This window comes from Lontra canadensis, unplaced genomic scaffold (assembly GCF_010015895.1).
Source record: "Lontra canadensis isolate GAN:19392208 unplaced genomic scaffold, GSC_riverotter_1.0 scaffold6, whole genome shotgun sequence".
Lineage (NCBI taxonomy): Eukaryota > Metazoa > Chordata > Mammalia > Carnivora > Mustelidae > Lontra > Lontra canadensis.
This window is the reverse complement of record NW_022631000.1, coordinates 12241260-12260077: the sequence shown is the minus strand read 5'-3', so window position 1 is coordinate 12260077 and position 18818 is coordinate 12241260. Positions and strand designations below refer to the sequence as shown.

Sequence of the window (18818 nt, the reverse complement as noted above, 5' to 3'; positions counted from 1 at the left end):
ATTTCAATAGAGTTAGTCGATGTCTGTGAATAGGCAGTTCATACGTGAAGATATTCAGCTTCACTAATTGAAAAATGCAAATTGAAAAAATAACGTTACTTTTCTCACACATCAGATTTGCAAAAATTAAAAAGAGCAACTATTGGCAAGGACCCTGGGAAACTCGCACTCGTGTAAGTTGGTAGGGGGGTCAGCTGCTAAACTCTTCTGTCAGGTAATCTCACCACATCTATTAGGATTTATAAAATATGCAAAATTTTCAGTGCTCTTGACCCAGTGGCCCCACTTTGTGACTCTCCTGTAGAAAACAACACTAGTTCATAAGGCGGTATATTACCTGCTAAATTTTTATCTGCACCATTTTTAGAAGGAAGCAGAAGAAAAAAATGGAGTAGTCAATAACAGAAAAATAGTTGAATAGTCATTCAATGGGCATAGGGGTTTCTGAATTTTAGCTCTGGGACCCTTCCAATTAATCCTGGGGGTGACGAGCATCATCACGTAAGATCTTCATTTTTTCTACTTCAGGTTACTGTGGTTGGTGTGATACTTAAGTAAAGCCACTTTATATGTTGGTCATAAATTTTGGAGCAATGACTGGTGCTAGAGTTAGAGGCAAAGCTGGATACAGTGAATCAGCCTATCTTTGGTATGTCTTGGGAACCTGTCTTATTGGAACATACTGAAAAACTTGGTTAAATAAAAATTAAATACTTTCTTGAGTGGTGTAGTGCCAGAAATAGATAGCAAGGAGGGCTGCTTGATTTCAGGTTGTACTCCAAAAGCTGGTAAGCTATTTCGCCAATTCTCCATTAGGCCCGTTGTAAACTACAAAGGAATTAAATCAGTAAGGTAATACACAATGCACATCACTTCACTATCCCTTGTATCTTAATAATCAACATTTCTCACTGTGGTTTTTTGGATAATTGCAAATATTCTCAATCATTCCTTTCCTTATTCTCTCCCTTTATTTTTGCAAATCTTGTATTTTATGTGCAGCAAAATGAAAAAAAAAAAAATCTGACTTGTGTCCATAATGGGAAAAGCACCGTACATGGACTGTTTTCTTTACACACCCTTATCAGTATAACAAATCAGGAAAACTTGTGACTAGGTCAAGTGAAGATGCTTTTACCCACAGTGATGGGCTTGAAGTAAACTAATCTGTTTCCATACCCACTGTCAATGTTGCATTCCTTAACAGGAGTTATCGATAGGACATATTGTGCAGGGCCATTTCTCTCTCTGAAATCTGCTGCCTTAGCCCAGGGAGATAAATGAGTCACTATCAAGTAAAGCCCTTTATTCACATCTGCATGATTTTTTCCCTGCTGGAGAAGTAGGCACAGTCCTTGCAATCCCCAGTAATAACTGCATCTCTGTAAAAAGACAGTAAGAGAAAAAAAAAAAAAAAAGACAGTAAGATGTCAGATTTGTCAGGGGTTATCTCACTTTGTTAGCAATAGAAATGTGACCAGAGAGACTCAGAATTACTTCGGTTTATAAAACTACAAATCGTAATGTGAACACACAACTTTTGTGGAGATTCACAATTGACTTTTGCTGATTAATCCATCCCCTGTCATGTCACCAACAGGTAACTGCCTCATGAGAGAGGAGTTTATTTTCAAATGTGAAATCTGGTCAACATTTGAATCCATACTCAACATATTTTAACACACGTTTTAAAAGGTTTACTACATCATGCAAGATATAATGCTGATTCGAACATCTTTATAATCCTACAAAGTACAGTACAGACAAGTTATATCTTTACAATGACCAATAAAATGTTGGCAATTGCATTTCACTCTTTTAGATCATTATACAGGGTTTGGGGTGATTCTCTGAAAAAAACACATTATAAAAAAGTCTTTTGCAATCATGACCTTGTCCTCCACTGTTCAAGTAAAATCATGTGTCATCCAGTTGCAAAATCATATTATTGGCAACATGTATACAAACCACACTGCAAAGTTTTAAGAATTGTACCCCATCAGGCCTGACAAAGATTTTATGGACACTTTCAATCTAATTGTTTCACCTGTACTAGTAAGCAAAGCCATCATTTTCTACTTCTATTCATTTGCCAATTTTTAGAAAACAGTACGTTCATACTTGCAATACACACAACATAATAAAGCAGGATAAAGTCATTTGAAAAACTGTTATAAAACAGACTTGCCTGAAGTCATTTCATCCAACAAAAATTAATTTAACTCTAAAAAACAAAGGCTAAATGTAAAGAAATACATAATGAAATTGTACATTACAAAGAACATTAAGTCGAAGTTCATTTTCCTTTTTATAGAACTATGCTACTTCAGTAAGTAAGTATTTTAATTGGTCTGTTCTTTGGTGAAAACAGAGGTCTGATCCATCCTTATATCACATGAGGCTGCAATCAACAGCTGTGTTCCACAAAAAAGAGGAAACAGACAATCTAAAGGAAATCAGCCACTGGCTGCCTTTATTCTCAGCACTGGGGATGGAGAAATCTTTAGCAAACCATGAAATAATCTCCTTATCTTAAATTGCTCAAAGTGACAGAATGTTTAATAAGGTGGCTTCTGTCTAAAACACTCAGCTTTATGTTTTTTCTTCTTTTATGAAAAGCGACTTGCTGTGTATATACGTACAATAGCTTATACCAGCGGTAACTCTTCAGAGTCAACTTTCTAGACAGTTGATGGCATCAAAGTACCATTTGAAAATGAAGAGTAACGCTATATGCAATTCATCACCTGGAACTACCACTATTAAAGAGAAGTCATATCAAGTCTTTGGTTTAGGCGCAGTACTTAATAATTAGGGCAAAACTCCTCAGAAAAATATATTCCCTTCCAAACCCTTATTTGCTTCTATTTATAAAATAACCTCCAGAAAAATGCTTTTTAAAAAACCGGTTGATAAGCAATAATGTCACTACCAATAACTGGGGTGCTACAATAATTTCATATTTCCAGGTACACACATTTTGTAAACCGTTCCGTTTATTTCACCAAAGTAAACAATCGGCAAAAATAGTTTATAAGAAATGTTCCTGTAAGTGATGCTATTTACCAAAATAGTGGTTTTTTTTTTTTTCTCATGGGTGCTTCAATCCTTTTGCTATTTATGATCCAGCTTTGGATGTAAACCCCTTTTCTTCTCTTTTATAAATGACTTCCTGTTAATATAAAAGGAGTTCTGAGTATACACAGCGAGAGGGATGGGTGCGCCGGGTCCTCCGGTCTGGGATCGAACATGGCTTCGTTCTCGTAGGAGATTACTGCAGCCTGCCCTGCCGTCGGCGGTGGCGCCCCGGCCCTACAACAGGAAGTGCGTGTACCCTTCCGCGCCGGTGACGATCACATCCATCCAGATCCGCATGGCTTCCGGCGACGGCGCGACCATGTAGTAGATTCTGTCGTGCGTCTTGACGCTGAAGGTGAGTAGTGGGTTAGGACTCTAAAGTCAGAAAAGGAAAAGGAAGGTAAAACATACACCCTGAGATCACCTTAAGTGACCCAGACATAGGGGAAGGCTTCTTCCTCTTTAGAAGTTCTAGATGTACGGAACTCTACATTGGTGTTACTGTTGTTCTAGTGGAACCTGGGGCCCCACCTGCAGCAGCTTTCTGGAGGTCGGTTGTGTTTCCAGACTTTCTGCACAAGAGATCTCACACAGAGAGCTCGTCAATCAGTCCTCTCAGCAGCCAGGTTGTAGGCACAGCTCTAGCCAGTACCTATTTGATAGTGGGTGCTCCATAAATGACAGCTCTTCTTAGCCTGCTAAGATTCTTCCTCGCAAGCAAGTAGTAGCTCCTTCTTAGAGCCTCACCAAAAGTCACTTAACAAGGTCTTTTAAACTAATACGAGCAATTTTCTCACTTCACCATGACTTATTTCCCCCCTCAAAAGATCAGCTGTATTAATTACTTCTGTGTTCGCTTTTCTAGAAGCGTAATTATTATATCAATCAGTTATGTCAGAACAACAAATCTAAATTGCATGGGGTTCAAAAAACATCTTTTCTCCCAACTTAATTATGCATTCAAAGGACAGAAATCTGAAAACCAGTGTTTACCTTATTAGCGTTCTTGAGGTGATCATAATACACTTCTTCAATGGCTTGGAAGTATATCACTCCTTTTAATTTAGCTTCATGCTTGTCTGCAATAATAGTGTTAAAATACTTTATCACCACGGAATGACTGGAAACATTATAATTTCAGTATAATTATTACAATACTGATCCAGTTTTTAAATTACCTAAGATTAATTTGGATAATTTAGGTGAAAGCATTAGCCCAGTTCTATACTGAATAAAACAATGAAAAAAAGGAAGACTCAGCCCAGACCTCAGAGACTAATTGACTTTGCCCAAGGCTTTCCAGCAAATCTTCAGTCAAAAGACAACCCAGAGCTCCTGATAGTCAAATTAGCACACAAATTATAACCACCACTGACACTGATACAAATATCTCCTCACATTCTCCAGACCAGTGGTTGTCCCGGAGACATTAGTATGCAGAGCTGTTGTAATGAAATTTGTAAGAAGGGTATTTTTTGGACATCATTTAAAATAATATACTACTTATATTCCTTTCCTATGAATTTCTTATCCATCATGCTTTTTCTCCTGTTCCTGAAAGAGCTTGTCAGTAATTTAATGTCCTTTCAATGCAGCATTTTCCAAGCGATTTCTACGATTTCATCAAATTTGCCATAAAAACCAAACCAAACAAAAACAACCAAGCAGGGGTGCCTGGATGGCTCAATGGGTTAAGCCTCTGCCTTCAGCTCAGGTCATGATCTTGGGGTCCTGGGATCGAGCCCCGCATCGGGCTCTCTGCTCAGCTGGGAGCCTGCTTCCCCCTCTCTCTCTGCCTGCCTCTCTGCCTCCTTGTGATCTCTCTCTGTCTCTCTCTCTGTCAAATAAATAAATAAAATCTTAAAAAAATAACAAAAACAAAAACCAACCAACCAAACCAGCAACAAACAGGATCCCTCTGGGATCTAATAAATTCTTGAACTATTTTGTAAGATCATAAATGCATGTGAGCATACTAAAGAATTTTAAAAGCATGGATGGGGTTGCAAAGAAAGAGACTCTATCATATGCTGCTGATGGAAGTGCAAATAAGAAAGCTTTGGGAAGGCAGTTTGGGAAAACAAACCGATTAAAAATGTAAATAATCCTCTCACTCAGCAATTCCACTCCTCAAGCTTTATTGTATCAGAGCTACTCATGCACAAGCACATGGATTTGTGTTCTTTATGGCAGAAGACTGCAAAAAATCTGCTTGAATTTAACAAGGGACCGATTCAATTAGAGATCGGCCATACAGTGGAATCCACACAGCCACTGAAATTCAAGACTAGGTCTGTGTGTGCTCATTAGAGAAAAATCTTGAAATACTGTTATGTGAACAAAGTGAATAATTGGCCCCAACTATATAAAAAAAAGAAAGAATACATAGATATAGTGAAACATATATGCAAATGGAGAAAAGGTCAGAACGTTTGTGATGTGAAAGAGACTTTCATTATATAGACTTCTGTTCTATTTTTAAGAATTTTATTCATGAATGTCTTTTTTTCAACAACAAAAAGCTAGTCTGAAAAACAACAGCCCTGAGAAGTTCAGTGGAAAATAAAAAGCTGTTAAAGTATATTTAATTCAATATTTCCCTGACTTATTTGACCCTGTTTGACCATGGACCATATTTGTATGTTTGTTTTACTCTTTCTCAGGAAACACTGTTTTAATTCATGCCACGTTCACTGGGTTTCCATCAGTTTCTGTTAAAGAGGTCAGTGTGTCTCTCAGATATTCACGGGGAAGGATTCTGTAATATTAATGGGAACACAGCAATACTTTATTTTCTGAAAACAGATGTTAAATAAAATCTGCAGATGAAAGTAAATCTTATCAGTGTTTCCAGGAGGCAGAAAACTGGGGAATGAAACTTTCGTTTGTAGGGCACTTCTTATATGGGAAAGAGCTTAAAAAACACTGACCTCACAAGGACAGGGTGAACTAAGAGAATCAATAATGCTATTATAAACTAACACGAGAAAGCTATTCATTCAGTTTCCACATTATCCCATCAATTTACAGATATATTTTCTGGGTCTTAGTTTTCTTTAGAGACTTTCCTAAGGGTACCGAGTTAATATGGAGGCCTGGGGGCATGATCAGCACAGGGACTTAGAACAGTGTCAGCACTCATGGTGACAGCTCCTTCACAAACACAGAGACCATCTACCTCAGCGGGAGCTGAAGGGGTACGGTGCCTGGGGGGGGTCCAGTCCAGCCTGAACTGCGATCTCTATGGCTTCCTGTGGACTGATCTATTCCTGCACTTGGTGATGTTTAGGGAGACTGGAGGTGAGGGGAGTAGACAAGATAATGATGGCTATCAACAGAGCCAAACGAACAGCATTTGTCAAACTAGGACTCCCTGGCCAGTTATATAATACGTAAATATTAAAAACCTGAATGAGGGGTGCCTGGGTGGCTCAATCGGTTAAGCATCTGCCTTCAGCTCAGGTCAGGATCCAGGGGTCGGAATCAAGCCCTGCATGGGGCTGCCAACTCAACAGAGAGTCTGCTTCTCCTTCTCCCTCTCACTCCCCCCTGCTTGTGCTCTGTCTCTTGCACTCTCTCTCAAATAAATAAATAAAATCTTAAAAAAACAATAAAAATAAAGACCTGAATGAAATGTAATTTTTGCCTGTATTATGTATTACACTTCTGAGTAATCATTCATATACCGAAATGGTTTTGGTCCTTAAAACAAAACAAAACAAAATGAAAACTGATCATCAAGAAGTTTGAATTTGGAAAAATGCATTTACATGGTCAGAAGGAGCACAGGTTCTGACACGGGTCAGAAGGAAGGGGAAGTAAGCAACTAATCAGGCTGCCAAAGGAAGGAAAGAGAAGAGAAGCAGAGAAGAGTGAAGCTGTTTTGTCTGAAGCTGCTAATTAAAATTTTACTTTTGGAAAATTCTGGGTGAGATTGTCTGTGGAGACTAGCACAGTGCAAAGTTTTGTTTGTGGATTTTGCAGACGCTAAATTGGGATTTCTTCTTCAACTAGCATCTTTTCTGTTTTACTAACTGAAGAGAACATCTCTGGATTCCTAATAAACCCGACATCAGAAAGCTCAAGAGAGGCAAGCAGGGCCCCTGAGGGTTGGGCCACCTGCTTCAGGCCACTAGCTGCTGGATTAACTGGAGCCCCACCAAAGTGCTCCCAAAGGTATGCACCCCTACCCCCTTCTCACCCGAATTCTGGGGCTCCACAAGCCAGTGTTCCCCTTCTTTCACATGGCTTTTTGGTCACTTGCACTTCTCTTTATAAATGTATCCTGACCTCACACCATAGATGAAGGGACTGGGCCGTTTTTTCTTATTTATGACACCGGTCTAACAATTTCTGACAGTGCTCATAAATGGTGACACCTTCACCACAGAGAAGGGTCTCTTCATAACCTCTGACTTAATACTACTTTTCTTCAATTGTTGAAGAGAGCAGAACGTGACCTGGACTCACGATGGATGTGTTTCCTATGTGACCCGGGAGACTTCTTAATAAGAACCTCAGTTACATCCATATTCCTGTATTTTTCAAAGATTCAGTAGGGTAGTTTTCTCATAATCCATCATTTAAAGAATCCAAAAAGAATTCAGTCATTTAGTAAATACTTGTTCACTTGTTCGCTGATGAGCTTTACCCTCTGCTTCAATAACCACTTTAGTCTATAAACTCTAGCTGAGTGACTGTCAGCCAAGGCTGCCTAATTGTGTGTGACTTAAATAGGGCAGATGACCATAAATAAATAAACAGAAACCTTTTTCTGGCCTCATGGTTTAAAAGCCAATATATTGGTCTAAAAAGGAAAATTCCATTTACTACTTATTTGGACTTCAGCTTATTTCAGAACTGGAAGAGATGAATTCACTTTTTTTTTTTTTTTAAAGATTTTATTTATTTATTTGACAGAAAGAGACAGAGAGGGAGGGAACACAAGCAGGGGGAGTGGGAGAGAGAGAAGCAGGCTTCCTGCTGGGCAGGGAGCCCAATGCAGGGCTCGATCCCAGGACCCTGGGATCACGACCAGAGCTGAAGGCAGACGCTTAACTGACTGAGCCACCCAGGTGCCCCACGAATTCACACTTTTTAAATAATATGTAGTTTTTATTATTTCTAGAGAAGAAATTCATATCAGGGGGACTATCCTGAATATAAAATAATACATATCTGCAAAGCCAAGATTGCCATTAATTCTATTACTTACCAATCAACCCATCCAGCCTGAAGTTTATTACCTTTGCTCTTTAACAGAGAGTTCCTGATTTGACTATATCACTTAGCGTTTTCTTTTAATCACTCACCTGCATAATAAGAGAATGTGCGCTTGTTCCGATCAAAAACAAACCATCGTTTTTTCCACGTTTTAATTTTTCCACCCATTTTGATAAGGAATCCTCGGCAGGTCTTCTCTGTGATTGACACATGATAACAGGTATCGATATTGTGGCCAGCAGTCTCTACATGGCTTCGCAAATCAAAGTCTTCCTTCCGGACAGGCAGATAGCGCGTCAGAGGTCGAGCCTGGAAGAGAAAACCATGTCAAATATAGCTAAATATTTGTTGCGTTTCAGGCCACAGATGTTTAGGTGTGGACATGAACTGAAAAGCCTAAGTGTTAAAATGTCCAAATGATTAGAGGAACTTGAGATAAACATTAGAGTTTTAAAAAGTGCATAGTATTTTAAGAAGGATGCTACAATACGTGGGGGTGGGAGGTGGATAAACTCAGGGGAATAGATTCTACTCCTTGAAATGGACAGAGAAGGGGCGCCTGAGTGGCTCAGTGGGTTAAGCCTCTGCCTTCAGTTCAGGTCATGATCTCAGGGTCCTGGGATTGAGCCCCGCATCGCGCTCTCTGCTCAGCAGGGAGCCTGCTTCGCCCCCTCTCTCTGCCTGCCTCTCTGCCTACTTGTGATCTCTGTCTGTCAAATAAACTCTTTAAAAAAAAAAAAAGAAAGAAATGGACAGTGGAGAAAATGGAAAATGCCATTAATCTTAGCTTTGTAGGAGGTACTTAGCACTTAAAAACAGGGAATCCTGTGAGGCATGAAGTTCCCTTGGCTGCTTCCTCCAGATGAGGACTCCTTTCCTGTGAAGTTCCCTGAACCTCTCCCAATATAACCTAACATCAGTTCTTCAGTATTCTCAGACACCACCTGATGGGTGAATATTATTTAGTACTTCCCCCCACCCTACCCCCTGCAAGATCTCCCAAAGCTATAACACATCAACTCATACACACTCCCTGATAGATATCAAAGGCAGAGATGTTGGTTTTGAAAAGTGAAGCTAAAATAAAGTAAGCAGTAGAATCAAAGCCGTACTCGATGAGCTGCGCAATGAGCAGATATGAACAAGAGCTACATAGATGCTTTTTATTTTACTATGGTTGGGAGGAAAGGATCATCTAATCCAGGAAGCTTGTATCGCCAAGGGTCATATTTCTAAGATGGTGTTTCATTTATTCTGTTAAATAACCCCGCCCCTCTGCTCTGGGGAAAATGACCTAAATATATACTTAGAGGCAAACCTTATCATTAGGATTAAAATAGAATTATGCTTTCTGGTTCAGCTTCAAATAATAGGCAGGCATGGATGACCTTCACTGCGAATCATAATTTGGCAGAGGATCAACATAATGAAATAAAATGAACACGTTTTCTTCTGTACTTTTCCTTCAGTATTTTGCCTTTGATTCTGTGGTGTTTGACTTCAGACAGATGTCACAGACACTGATGCCTCAAAACACAGTCTTCAAGAGAGCCAGTCTCTCACTGCGTGAGTTAAGAAAAAACGGCCCAGTCCCTTCATCATTACCACACTGCCAGCAACTATAAAGAATAGGGGAAATGGCACCTTTTATGAAGCCTAGTAAACCTTGGCAAAATGGATTTGAACCTGATATTAAAGGGCACTGGATGAAATTTCATTTTAGTTCCTCAGCAAACATAGATTATGTAGGCAGCCTTAGTGACAGAGATTCAAACTCTAAGATAAGCCAGAGAGGAAGTTAAAGGAAATGCGTGGTTTTCCTGAGTTTTGTTTGAGTTCAGAGACCTTGCACACATGTGTGGACGGCTGTAGCAAAGGGACATGTGTGATAATACAGTGGTTAGAAAACCAAACCAAAACAAAAAACCCACTAACACTACCAAGAAATTGGGTTGGTAAAATTGTTATTTGTTCTGGAGTGTTTGCTTCCAAAAATGGCTTACTAGACTCTCTTCTCTTCCTCAACCAAAGGCTCAGTTTGGGTGTTCTATTTGTTTTCAGTGGTAAGTCAAACTGCATTTTTCAAAGCTGCTTAGAAAAAAACATGCTTCTTTTAAATATACTGCACAAAAGAGGTGGAAGAAAAAAATCCCTCTCCCATAAAAATGTACCACGCATGACTACAGAAATGTGCCATTTGGCTAGTAGATCCCAATGGGTTTTGAGATAAACATACATTTTTTGGTCTCTGAACCCCCCCATCTGTCTCTTATCAGTCACATGTCAAGGGCTGCTGACGGCAAGGGGTCTGGGAAGGCATCCTGACGAGCATGATCGTCTTCTGCAGAATGACCACCAGGGGGCGACCTATTCTAAGCCATCCAGAGGCCCACCAACCTGTGCCCTCTGTTTCTCCCGTATTTTTACTTCCTTTTCAATTAATTTCTGCCGCTGGCTAGTTTCTTCCTGCAATCGTTTTTCCAGAAGTTCTCGGCGTCGTTTTTCTTCTTCCAGAGCTCGTTTCTTGGCTTCCATTTCCCGTTCCTAAATATCATCATGCAGAACAAAATTAAGACATGTTGGTTACCCTTTAACGATTCCAAAAACTAATGGAAAAGAAAATTCACACTAGATAATTGCTGGTTGTATAGCCTGGGTGCTCCAATAGACCTCCTAGACTAAAATCACTTTTCTCACATAGTTTTCAAAATCATCTCACACAGAAAGGCAGCCACCACATTTAACCAACAATTGAATATTGGGTGAAAATCCCACTTGTGGTATTCAGTCATTTCATACAGACGACCACCTATCTCCCACTTTTAATAAAAAGGATCACAAATTGTCACCCAACACTAATCGAGGCATTTAGCCCTCCTTTCGAAGGCCGTCTTTTAACCAAAGGCCATCAGTCCTGGTCCTTCCAGTTCCTTTGTTGCTCTTCGGCTTCCTGGCTTAAGGTCAGAGGCAGAGGAAGCTCAGAGGGAAGTCAGAAGAGGAAAGGCGGGGCCCTTTAAGGCAGGATGCAAAGGCATTTGGGGGGATTCCTAAGGAAGTTCAGATTCTGGCTTGAAATACAGTCACAATAACTTGGGATTTTAAATATTATAATAGCACAGTTCACACAAGCTGGCAAGGAAGGGAGAGTCCATAAAGATATGACATTCCTCCCTGTTCCTTGGCAGGCAAACAAAGTGTCCATCAAAGGGAAAATGCAATACAAAGCACTCATTTCGGTCGACACTGACACTCTACATATTTTAAATTACAAAAAATTGTGGTGCAGTAAGGAGCCTTAGAAATCTTCTCTACCACCGTTACTTTTCAGATAAAAAAAAAAAAAAATGAGGCCAACAGGGTTGAGTGATTACTCCCAAGATTATATTGCTTCTCAAGACCCAAGGACAGTTTCCTGTCACATGCAGGCAGGATGAACCGTTGCCTCACGGACCTCTTGTGTAAAGATAGTACGCCTACCCTGGACTCAAGCAGCCGGGTCTTCTCTGCGTGAGCCTGCTTCAAAAGTCTCTCCATTTCTTCTATCCTGGCAATATTTGACGTGCTGGCACTGAAGAGAACACAAAGGCCTTTTAAGAATGTTGCTTGAGATTGAGGTCTCTTGACACACATACACATACGCGCACAGGCACGCACACGCACAGCTTCCTGGAAGGCGCATGACACGATCTGAAGTCATTTAAAGGATGTTACTTGGCAAAGTCATTGGCCTGAGTAGGCCAGTCAGTTTAGCTCTGAAAACTGTAGGTGCCATTGATTTACCTCAGTTTAGGAGACAAACTATAGGCAAGAAAGATAATACCAAAGTAAAGTGCCTTACTCATAAATAAACAAACCCCAACTAAATCTAACGAAGTGTTTTCAAGATGCTTTTTCCAGAGTCTAAAAATTATAGACCGTGGGAGGGTTTCCTGTTTCTTTAATTGTTCAGAGATACCAGGCCAATAAGACAATCACCGAAGTTCTACAGACATGACACCTATGGTGTGAAGTCACTTTATTTGGCTTGGAAGTGTGTCCCCAGCTGCTTTTTTGCTATGCCTCTATACACATGGACATTTTAGGGGGTGCCTGGTTGGCTCAGTTAGAAAAGAATGTGACTCTTGATCTCCAGGTCATGGGTTTGAGCCCCACATTGTGTGTAGAGGTTACTTTAAAAAATACACACACACGGGGCGCCTGGGTGGCTCAGTGGTTAAAGCCTCTGCCTTCGGCTCAGGTCATGATCTCAGGGTCCTTTAAAAAAAAAAAAAATTCCTGGGATTGAGCCCCGTTGGGCTCTCTGCTCAGCGGGGAGCCTGCTTCCCCCCTCTCTCTGCCTGCTTCTCTGCCTACTTGTGATCTCTGTCTGCCAAATAAATAAATAAATAAATCTTAAAAAAAATACACTCACAGGGACTTTTCTTTCTTACATGATGATGCCAGTTAAAAAAAAAACACATACAAAAACCTCTAAAAGTTGCAACAGAAGGGTGGTGGCAGTTTTGTCAATAATACTCATCCACCATACCGATAAGGGAACCCCCATGAAGGGAATCCAGAGCCTCAAAAGAAATCCATCTTGAGAAAGACATCATGCAGATGAGTGAAGGAAAAAACCAAAAGGAATAAAGGCTGCAAGAACAGTTAGGGTAAATAAAGAGAAAGAAAAGAATGTGGAAGTGATTAACACTAACCAAAAATGTTATTTTTCTCTTACATTTCATTTGTGTGTTCTAGAAAAAAAGGCATGACCTAGGTCAAAACTTCCTTACTCTAATGTCCCAGCCATAGAGAACCAGTGTTATTTCCTATGTGTGTAGACTGTGTAGCCATTTAATAAATGCTTGTTTTCTAGACTCTCTTGGGGACAGAGATGCTTTTGTTCCTGTATCTTCCATCGCCTGGCACACAGTAGGGATTCATGCCAGATGCATTTACATAAAAATGAATTTTTATGAAAATGAAAAGGATAATTCTTAGTATAGTCTCCCCATATGATACTGTTGAACAACTCAAATCTAGAATGTTTCAAACACAGGGCTAAATTCCTTTACCAAGATAAATGACCACAGTAACACAGTGCATATGGTTTATCTTAAAATCAGTAGCAGCAGTTTTACAGTAGCTTCATTCCTAACTGCCAAAATTTGGAAGCAACCAAGATATCCTTCAGCAGATAAATGAATAAACTGTAGTACTTCCAGACAATGGAATATTATTTAGCATTAAAAAATGAGATATCAAGCCATGGAGAGACATGAAGGAAGCTTAAATGCATATTGCTAAGTGACAGAAGGCAATCTGAAAAGGCTAAATACTGTTTGACTCCAACTTGATGACATTCTGGAAAAGTCAAAACCATGGAGACAGTAAAAAAGATTAATGGTGGCCAGTGGTTTGAAGTGGGGTGGGCCGTGGGGTGGGGGGGGGAGGATGAGTCTGCAGAGCACAGAGGATTTTCAGGGCAATGAAAACCCTCCCTATGACACTATAATGATCGATATATGATGTTATACATTTGTACAAACCCACAGAATGCATAACATCAAAAGTGAACCCAGTTGTAAACTACAGACTTTGAGTGATAATAACGTGTCAATATAGGTTCATCAATTTTAACAAATGCACCACTCTGGTGGGGGATGTTGATGATGGGGGAGGCTGTGCGTGTGTGGGGACAGGGGGTATACAGAAACTCTCTGTACCTTCTTTTCAATTTTGCTGTGAACCTAAAGCCACTCTAAAAAATTGTCTTTTAGAAAAATTGTATCCATCCAGGAAGGGGACAGCCTTAGGACTGCTGTGTCCTTAGAAGCTTAACTAATATCTCTGTACTTTTCAGGGTTACATTGGGTCCATTGTTAGCTGGGTGTGTTCTCCTGATAAAGAGAGAACAGTTCATTTCCATGAACTGTTGGGGGAGGTACAAAGGGTAAGTTCTGTTCTTTTCAACCAGTAAGAATTAAAGAAAAAATCTTTAATATTTGTACAGGAATGTGTATCTTCTTTATCAAGAACAGTCAAGGTCATAGATGTTAAGTGGCACACTTCATCAGCTCAGCTAAGAGAGCCAAAGACAAACATCAGGCCCTTTAATCACACAGTATCGTGTTTATATTCGATTGTGTTGTCTGTGACATCAGGTGTCTATGTCTTATGTCTCCTATTGATTTGGAAATAAATAATTTAATTTCACTAAGTCTCAGGTCTTAAAAACTCACCAATATTCTAACCCCCATTTGTCCTTTAGTTCTTTCTAGAACATACTCATCTTTTCATCTAGTTTGTGCCTGAACATTGTTAGTTACGGAAAAACTTTCTGTATCCCTTCTTTCACTGTTGGGACATCATTGTTAGAATGTTGATAAGCTGAGTCAAAATCTATCTTCCTATGGCTTCCATTTATTGGCCTAAGTATGACCTTGAGCTCCTTGAAACCTGTCCAGAGGAATGGGTTGGAAATAACTTGGTTAGAAACAAATATTTTCAGTCCATGGTTTTTCATAAATCTATAATTTGGGCATATCCTGGGGGTAAGTTTTCAAATAGTTATCTGTCTTTAAATCTGTTTGTTCATTTTTTAGAATTTTTCAGGGTGTTTTCCATTTATCTTATAATATTTATAGTTAATTTTCTGCCAATTATATTCAGTTTGCTTATTTGGCGATATTTCCATAAATGTCTTAATTTTTGCTCCAAAGGAACTCAATTTTCTGAAAACACTTGATACATAAAAACAATGATACATGTTAACACTTACCACCTGAGTGTTCATAACCTGTAGAAACCTAAAGTCACCCACTTTTTTAAGCTACATTTTATATACTTTAAAGCTTCTTTGGTTATTTAGTTAAAAAAAGACCTTGTAGGGGCGCCTGGGTGGCTCAGTGGGTTAAAGCCTCTGCCTTCGGCTCAGGTCATGATCCCGGGGTCCTGGGATCGAGCCCTGCATCAAGCCCCGCATCAGGCTCTCTGCTCAGCGGGGAGCTTGCTTCCCCCTCTTTCTCTTTGCCTGCCTCTCTGCCTACTTGTGATCTCTGTCTGTCAAATAAATAAAATCTTAAAAAAAAAAAGACCTTGTATTCACAGATACCTACTTATTCTCTATAGCCCCACTTTTGCTATTTTTGATGTTAATATTTCCTTGACAGGTAAACCACTTTTATTTAGCAAAACTCCTACTGCTCTGTGGTACTCTGTCACCACCATCTTTACTTTTCTGTCCCATCAGGGTTGTGCCTACACTGAAAAGGAAAGGCTGCTGCAATGGGAATGCAGGGAAAAGTCTAGACTGGTCATACCATGGCATCAATGGCAGACACCAATGTCAGCAAGTGAAATCCTGAGCACTTGCCATGCAGAAGGAGAGTCTGATGTCCCTGAAGATAAGCTTGATACTGCATTGCCTAGAACACAACACTCATCTTTGTTTTCTCAAATGCGTCCACATTATAGGAGTCGTCATGTTTTCTTTCCATTGTTCCAACTTCTGACCTTCCTAAGGGCAGACACACATTTCTGATCTTGCATGTGACTGCTGTAAGGATGCTGATGATACTGAGTCATCAGGCCATTAACGATATAAAGATGACTAGTTTGGCGACTTCTCCTGCTCAGTCACGTTCTGCTGTTTTATCAACTGAAGGTTTTTTTTGTGTATCTGGCCAACTTTAGTAAAAACCATATTCATAAAGAAAAACAAAACTTTCACCAAGGGTAAAGGAATCTAAATAGCAGATATAGGATTTTTAGGGCTTTTTAGAATATTCACTTCATAGGCAAAGGTAAAAACAGAAACAAATGTAAGAAGAAAAGCAAAGAACAACGGCATACAAAGAATAAGTAAGCAAAGCAAAACAGAACTAAACTAATGGGGGCTAAACAAAATTCTCCACAAAGACACATAAAACTTTTCCAAGATGGCCATCAGTGCACCAGTATTGCCACTACATGGAGCTGGGGGCACCTGGGTGGCTCAGTTGGTTAAGCCACTGCCTTTGGCCTGAGTCATGATCCAGAGTCCTGGGACTGAGCCCCACATCTCGCGGGGATCCCTGCTTGGCAGGGAGTCTGCTTCTCCCTCTCTCTCTGCTCTTACCTCTGCTTCTTTTCTCTCTCTATTTCTCAAATAAATAAATAAAATCTTAAAAAAAAAAAAAAAGAAGAGCCAGTATCCCAGAATATTTCTTTTCAATTAATCTTCTCAAGTATTTTTTCAGCTTCAACAAATTATTACTCCTCTTAAAACATCTAGCCTTTCTCTGTCCAGTAGCTCCTTGAATATTACAAGAACATAGCAAGCCCTCCGAACTCCCTAACCATTTCTCACATGGTTTGACACATCTGGTCCCTTTGGCACTTGGGTGCCTCTCACCGCCTCCCACCCCCCCACCCAATCACTTTGGTTTTCTGCATCTCTTCTCAAAGAATGCCCTAGAATAAAATGCAGACACTGTGTGTTGACTATCTAGGGTAAAAAGCAGAATACAAACTTTTGCCTAAAATGAAGAAATCTGAAGCATCTCAAATTCAGATGAAAGCATCCCTTAGACCCACGTTCGGCCACGAATTGCCCTCAACTCCATGCCCCATCTTGTGCCCTGCCCCACATGCACAGTGCTGGCATTTAAGCTACAATGAAGGATCAAGTTCCCCCAACGTTTCCTTCAAGTATGAGGGCAAGGTCAGGGCTTGGTAAATTACTAATAGCAATTGTGATAATAACATATCATTGTAGGCGGTGAGCAGAACATTGCACGGTCTAGGCCAAGTCAGTAATTTCAGCAGAAGAGAGGTTTTAGGCAGAATGGACTCCCAGCTGCCATTTTTCTATGACCCAGGATCTGTTTTCTTAGCTTTTTGTTTGTTTAAGGTGTAAGTAATGATGCTGAAAAAGCAAACATACTGTCTGACTCAAGTAACTTTCTAGGAGACACAAAAATGATGTCTCAACAAAAAGCAAAGGGCCAATGTACCCACAGCTCTGAGTAATTCTGTAATTCTACAAATGGCTTTTTGTGACATAATAAACCACAAGACCAGGCTTCTGTCACTAGAATTTCAGCATGGAATTACCTCTTTAACATACATATCATTTCAGGGTATTTTAATACATAGCTTTAGCAAATCTCACCAAGAGAAGATGTGTTAGTCTCTTCTTCCTCTTGCTACCTGACTTTAAGAAGTTCTTATTAAGGATGTGTTGTCATAATATACATTCCAAACCATTAGTTTCTGATTACCCATTTGCCTGATGTTTATCATATTATTTCACATCATAACAGTGGATACAAGCTTACCTTAGGATAGCATGAATTTTTTATTTTTTTTAAAAGACTTTATTTATTTATTCAACAGAGAGACAGCAAGAGAAAGAGCACAAGCAGGGGGAGTGGGAGAGGGAGAAGCAGGCTTCCCACAGAGCAGGAAGCCCAACACGGGGCTTGATCTCAGAACCTCGGGATCATGACCTGAGCAGAAGGCAGACACTTAATGACTGAGCCACCCAGACACCCCAGGATAGCATGAATTTTTAAAAGTAGATGGTGGTACAGAAGCCAAATGTTTGTTTCCCTCCCTCTTCCTTTTATACTAAGCCTTTGACGGGTATCTTCTACTTTGGCTTTGACTTTTTTTGACATTCAGAGGGTCAGACAGCTGAATGAAATACGTACTATTGGTAATTTCTGACTGTGGTGACTGGTTATCTGTGATGACTAGCACTGCCAGGGCAGGTCTGCGTGAACTAAGGATACAAAATGACCATGGTCATGGGTAACCACCTGCCAGGAAGGCTCCATGGTGATGCTGTCCTCTTCTTTCGGTGTATTTAGCAGACTCATTCTCATTCTCTACCTCTGGAAACCATTTTAAGAAAAACCAACAGGGCAAGCAAATAAAAATAAATTCAGTTCTTGCCCTGTCACAGTGCTTAAGTGTCCAGATCCGAAGTCGTAATGCTTGGTAATTATAATCAAAGCGGATCCTTTTTGGGTAATTTCCTGTACCCATTGTTGCACTGCAGCTGTTCCCTGCCACTAAATAGAGAGGTGTAGAGTGATCACTTGAAGGGATGAATATTTACTTTCCATTTTTGGAGAGGAGGAAGAGGCAGAGAGTGGAAAAATGCCAAGACAGGCAAATGCTTAGAGTGTATTTCTCTACTAAAGATGGCTCAAAAATAGATAACTAGGGGCACCTGGGGGGCTCAGTCGGTTTAGCATCTGACTCTTGGTTTTGGCTCAGGTCATGATCTCAGGGTTGTGGGATCGAGCCCCACGTCGGGCTTGGCACTCAGTGCGGAGTCTACTTGAGATTCTTCCTCCCTGCCCTTCTGCCCCTCCCTGCATGCTTTCTCAAATACACAAACAAAATCTTAAAAACACAGGTAAATAAAAGGTTAAGCTATCAAGAGTTCACCAAAGGGGCGCCTGGGTGGCTCAGTGGGTTAAAGCCTCTGCCTTAGGCTCAGGTCATGATCCCAGGGTCCTGGGATCGAGCCCCGCATCGGGCTCTCT

The 18818-nt window shown here is 40.2% G+C and overlaps 1 protein-coding gene across 18 annotated transcripts in view; it reads right to left on the bottom strand.

Moving 5' to 3' along the window:
- Window positions 1-3083: 3083 nt before the first annotated feature.
- Window positions 3084-18818, bottom strand: part of PHLDB2 (pleckstrin homology like domain family B member 2) — a 102731-nt gene continuing 86996 nt past the window's right edge. For all 18 annotated transcript variants that reach the window (XM_032852152.1, XM_032852155.1, XM_032852153.1 and 15 more), the window contains 5 exons: window positions 11779-11869; window positions 10699-10845; window positions 8391-8610; window positions 4072-4157; window positions 3084-3453 (listed from right to left, as the gene is read on the bottom strand). In XM_032852152.1, coding sequence (XP_032708043.1) covers window positions 3313-3453; window positions 4072-4157; window positions 8391-8610; window positions 10699-10845; window positions 11779-11869 — 685 coding nt within the window. In that variant the 3' untranslated portion in view covers window positions 3084-3312. The remainder of the gene's footprint in view (window positions 3454-4071; window positions 4158-8390; window positions 8611-10698; window positions 10846-11778; window positions 11870-18818) is intronic.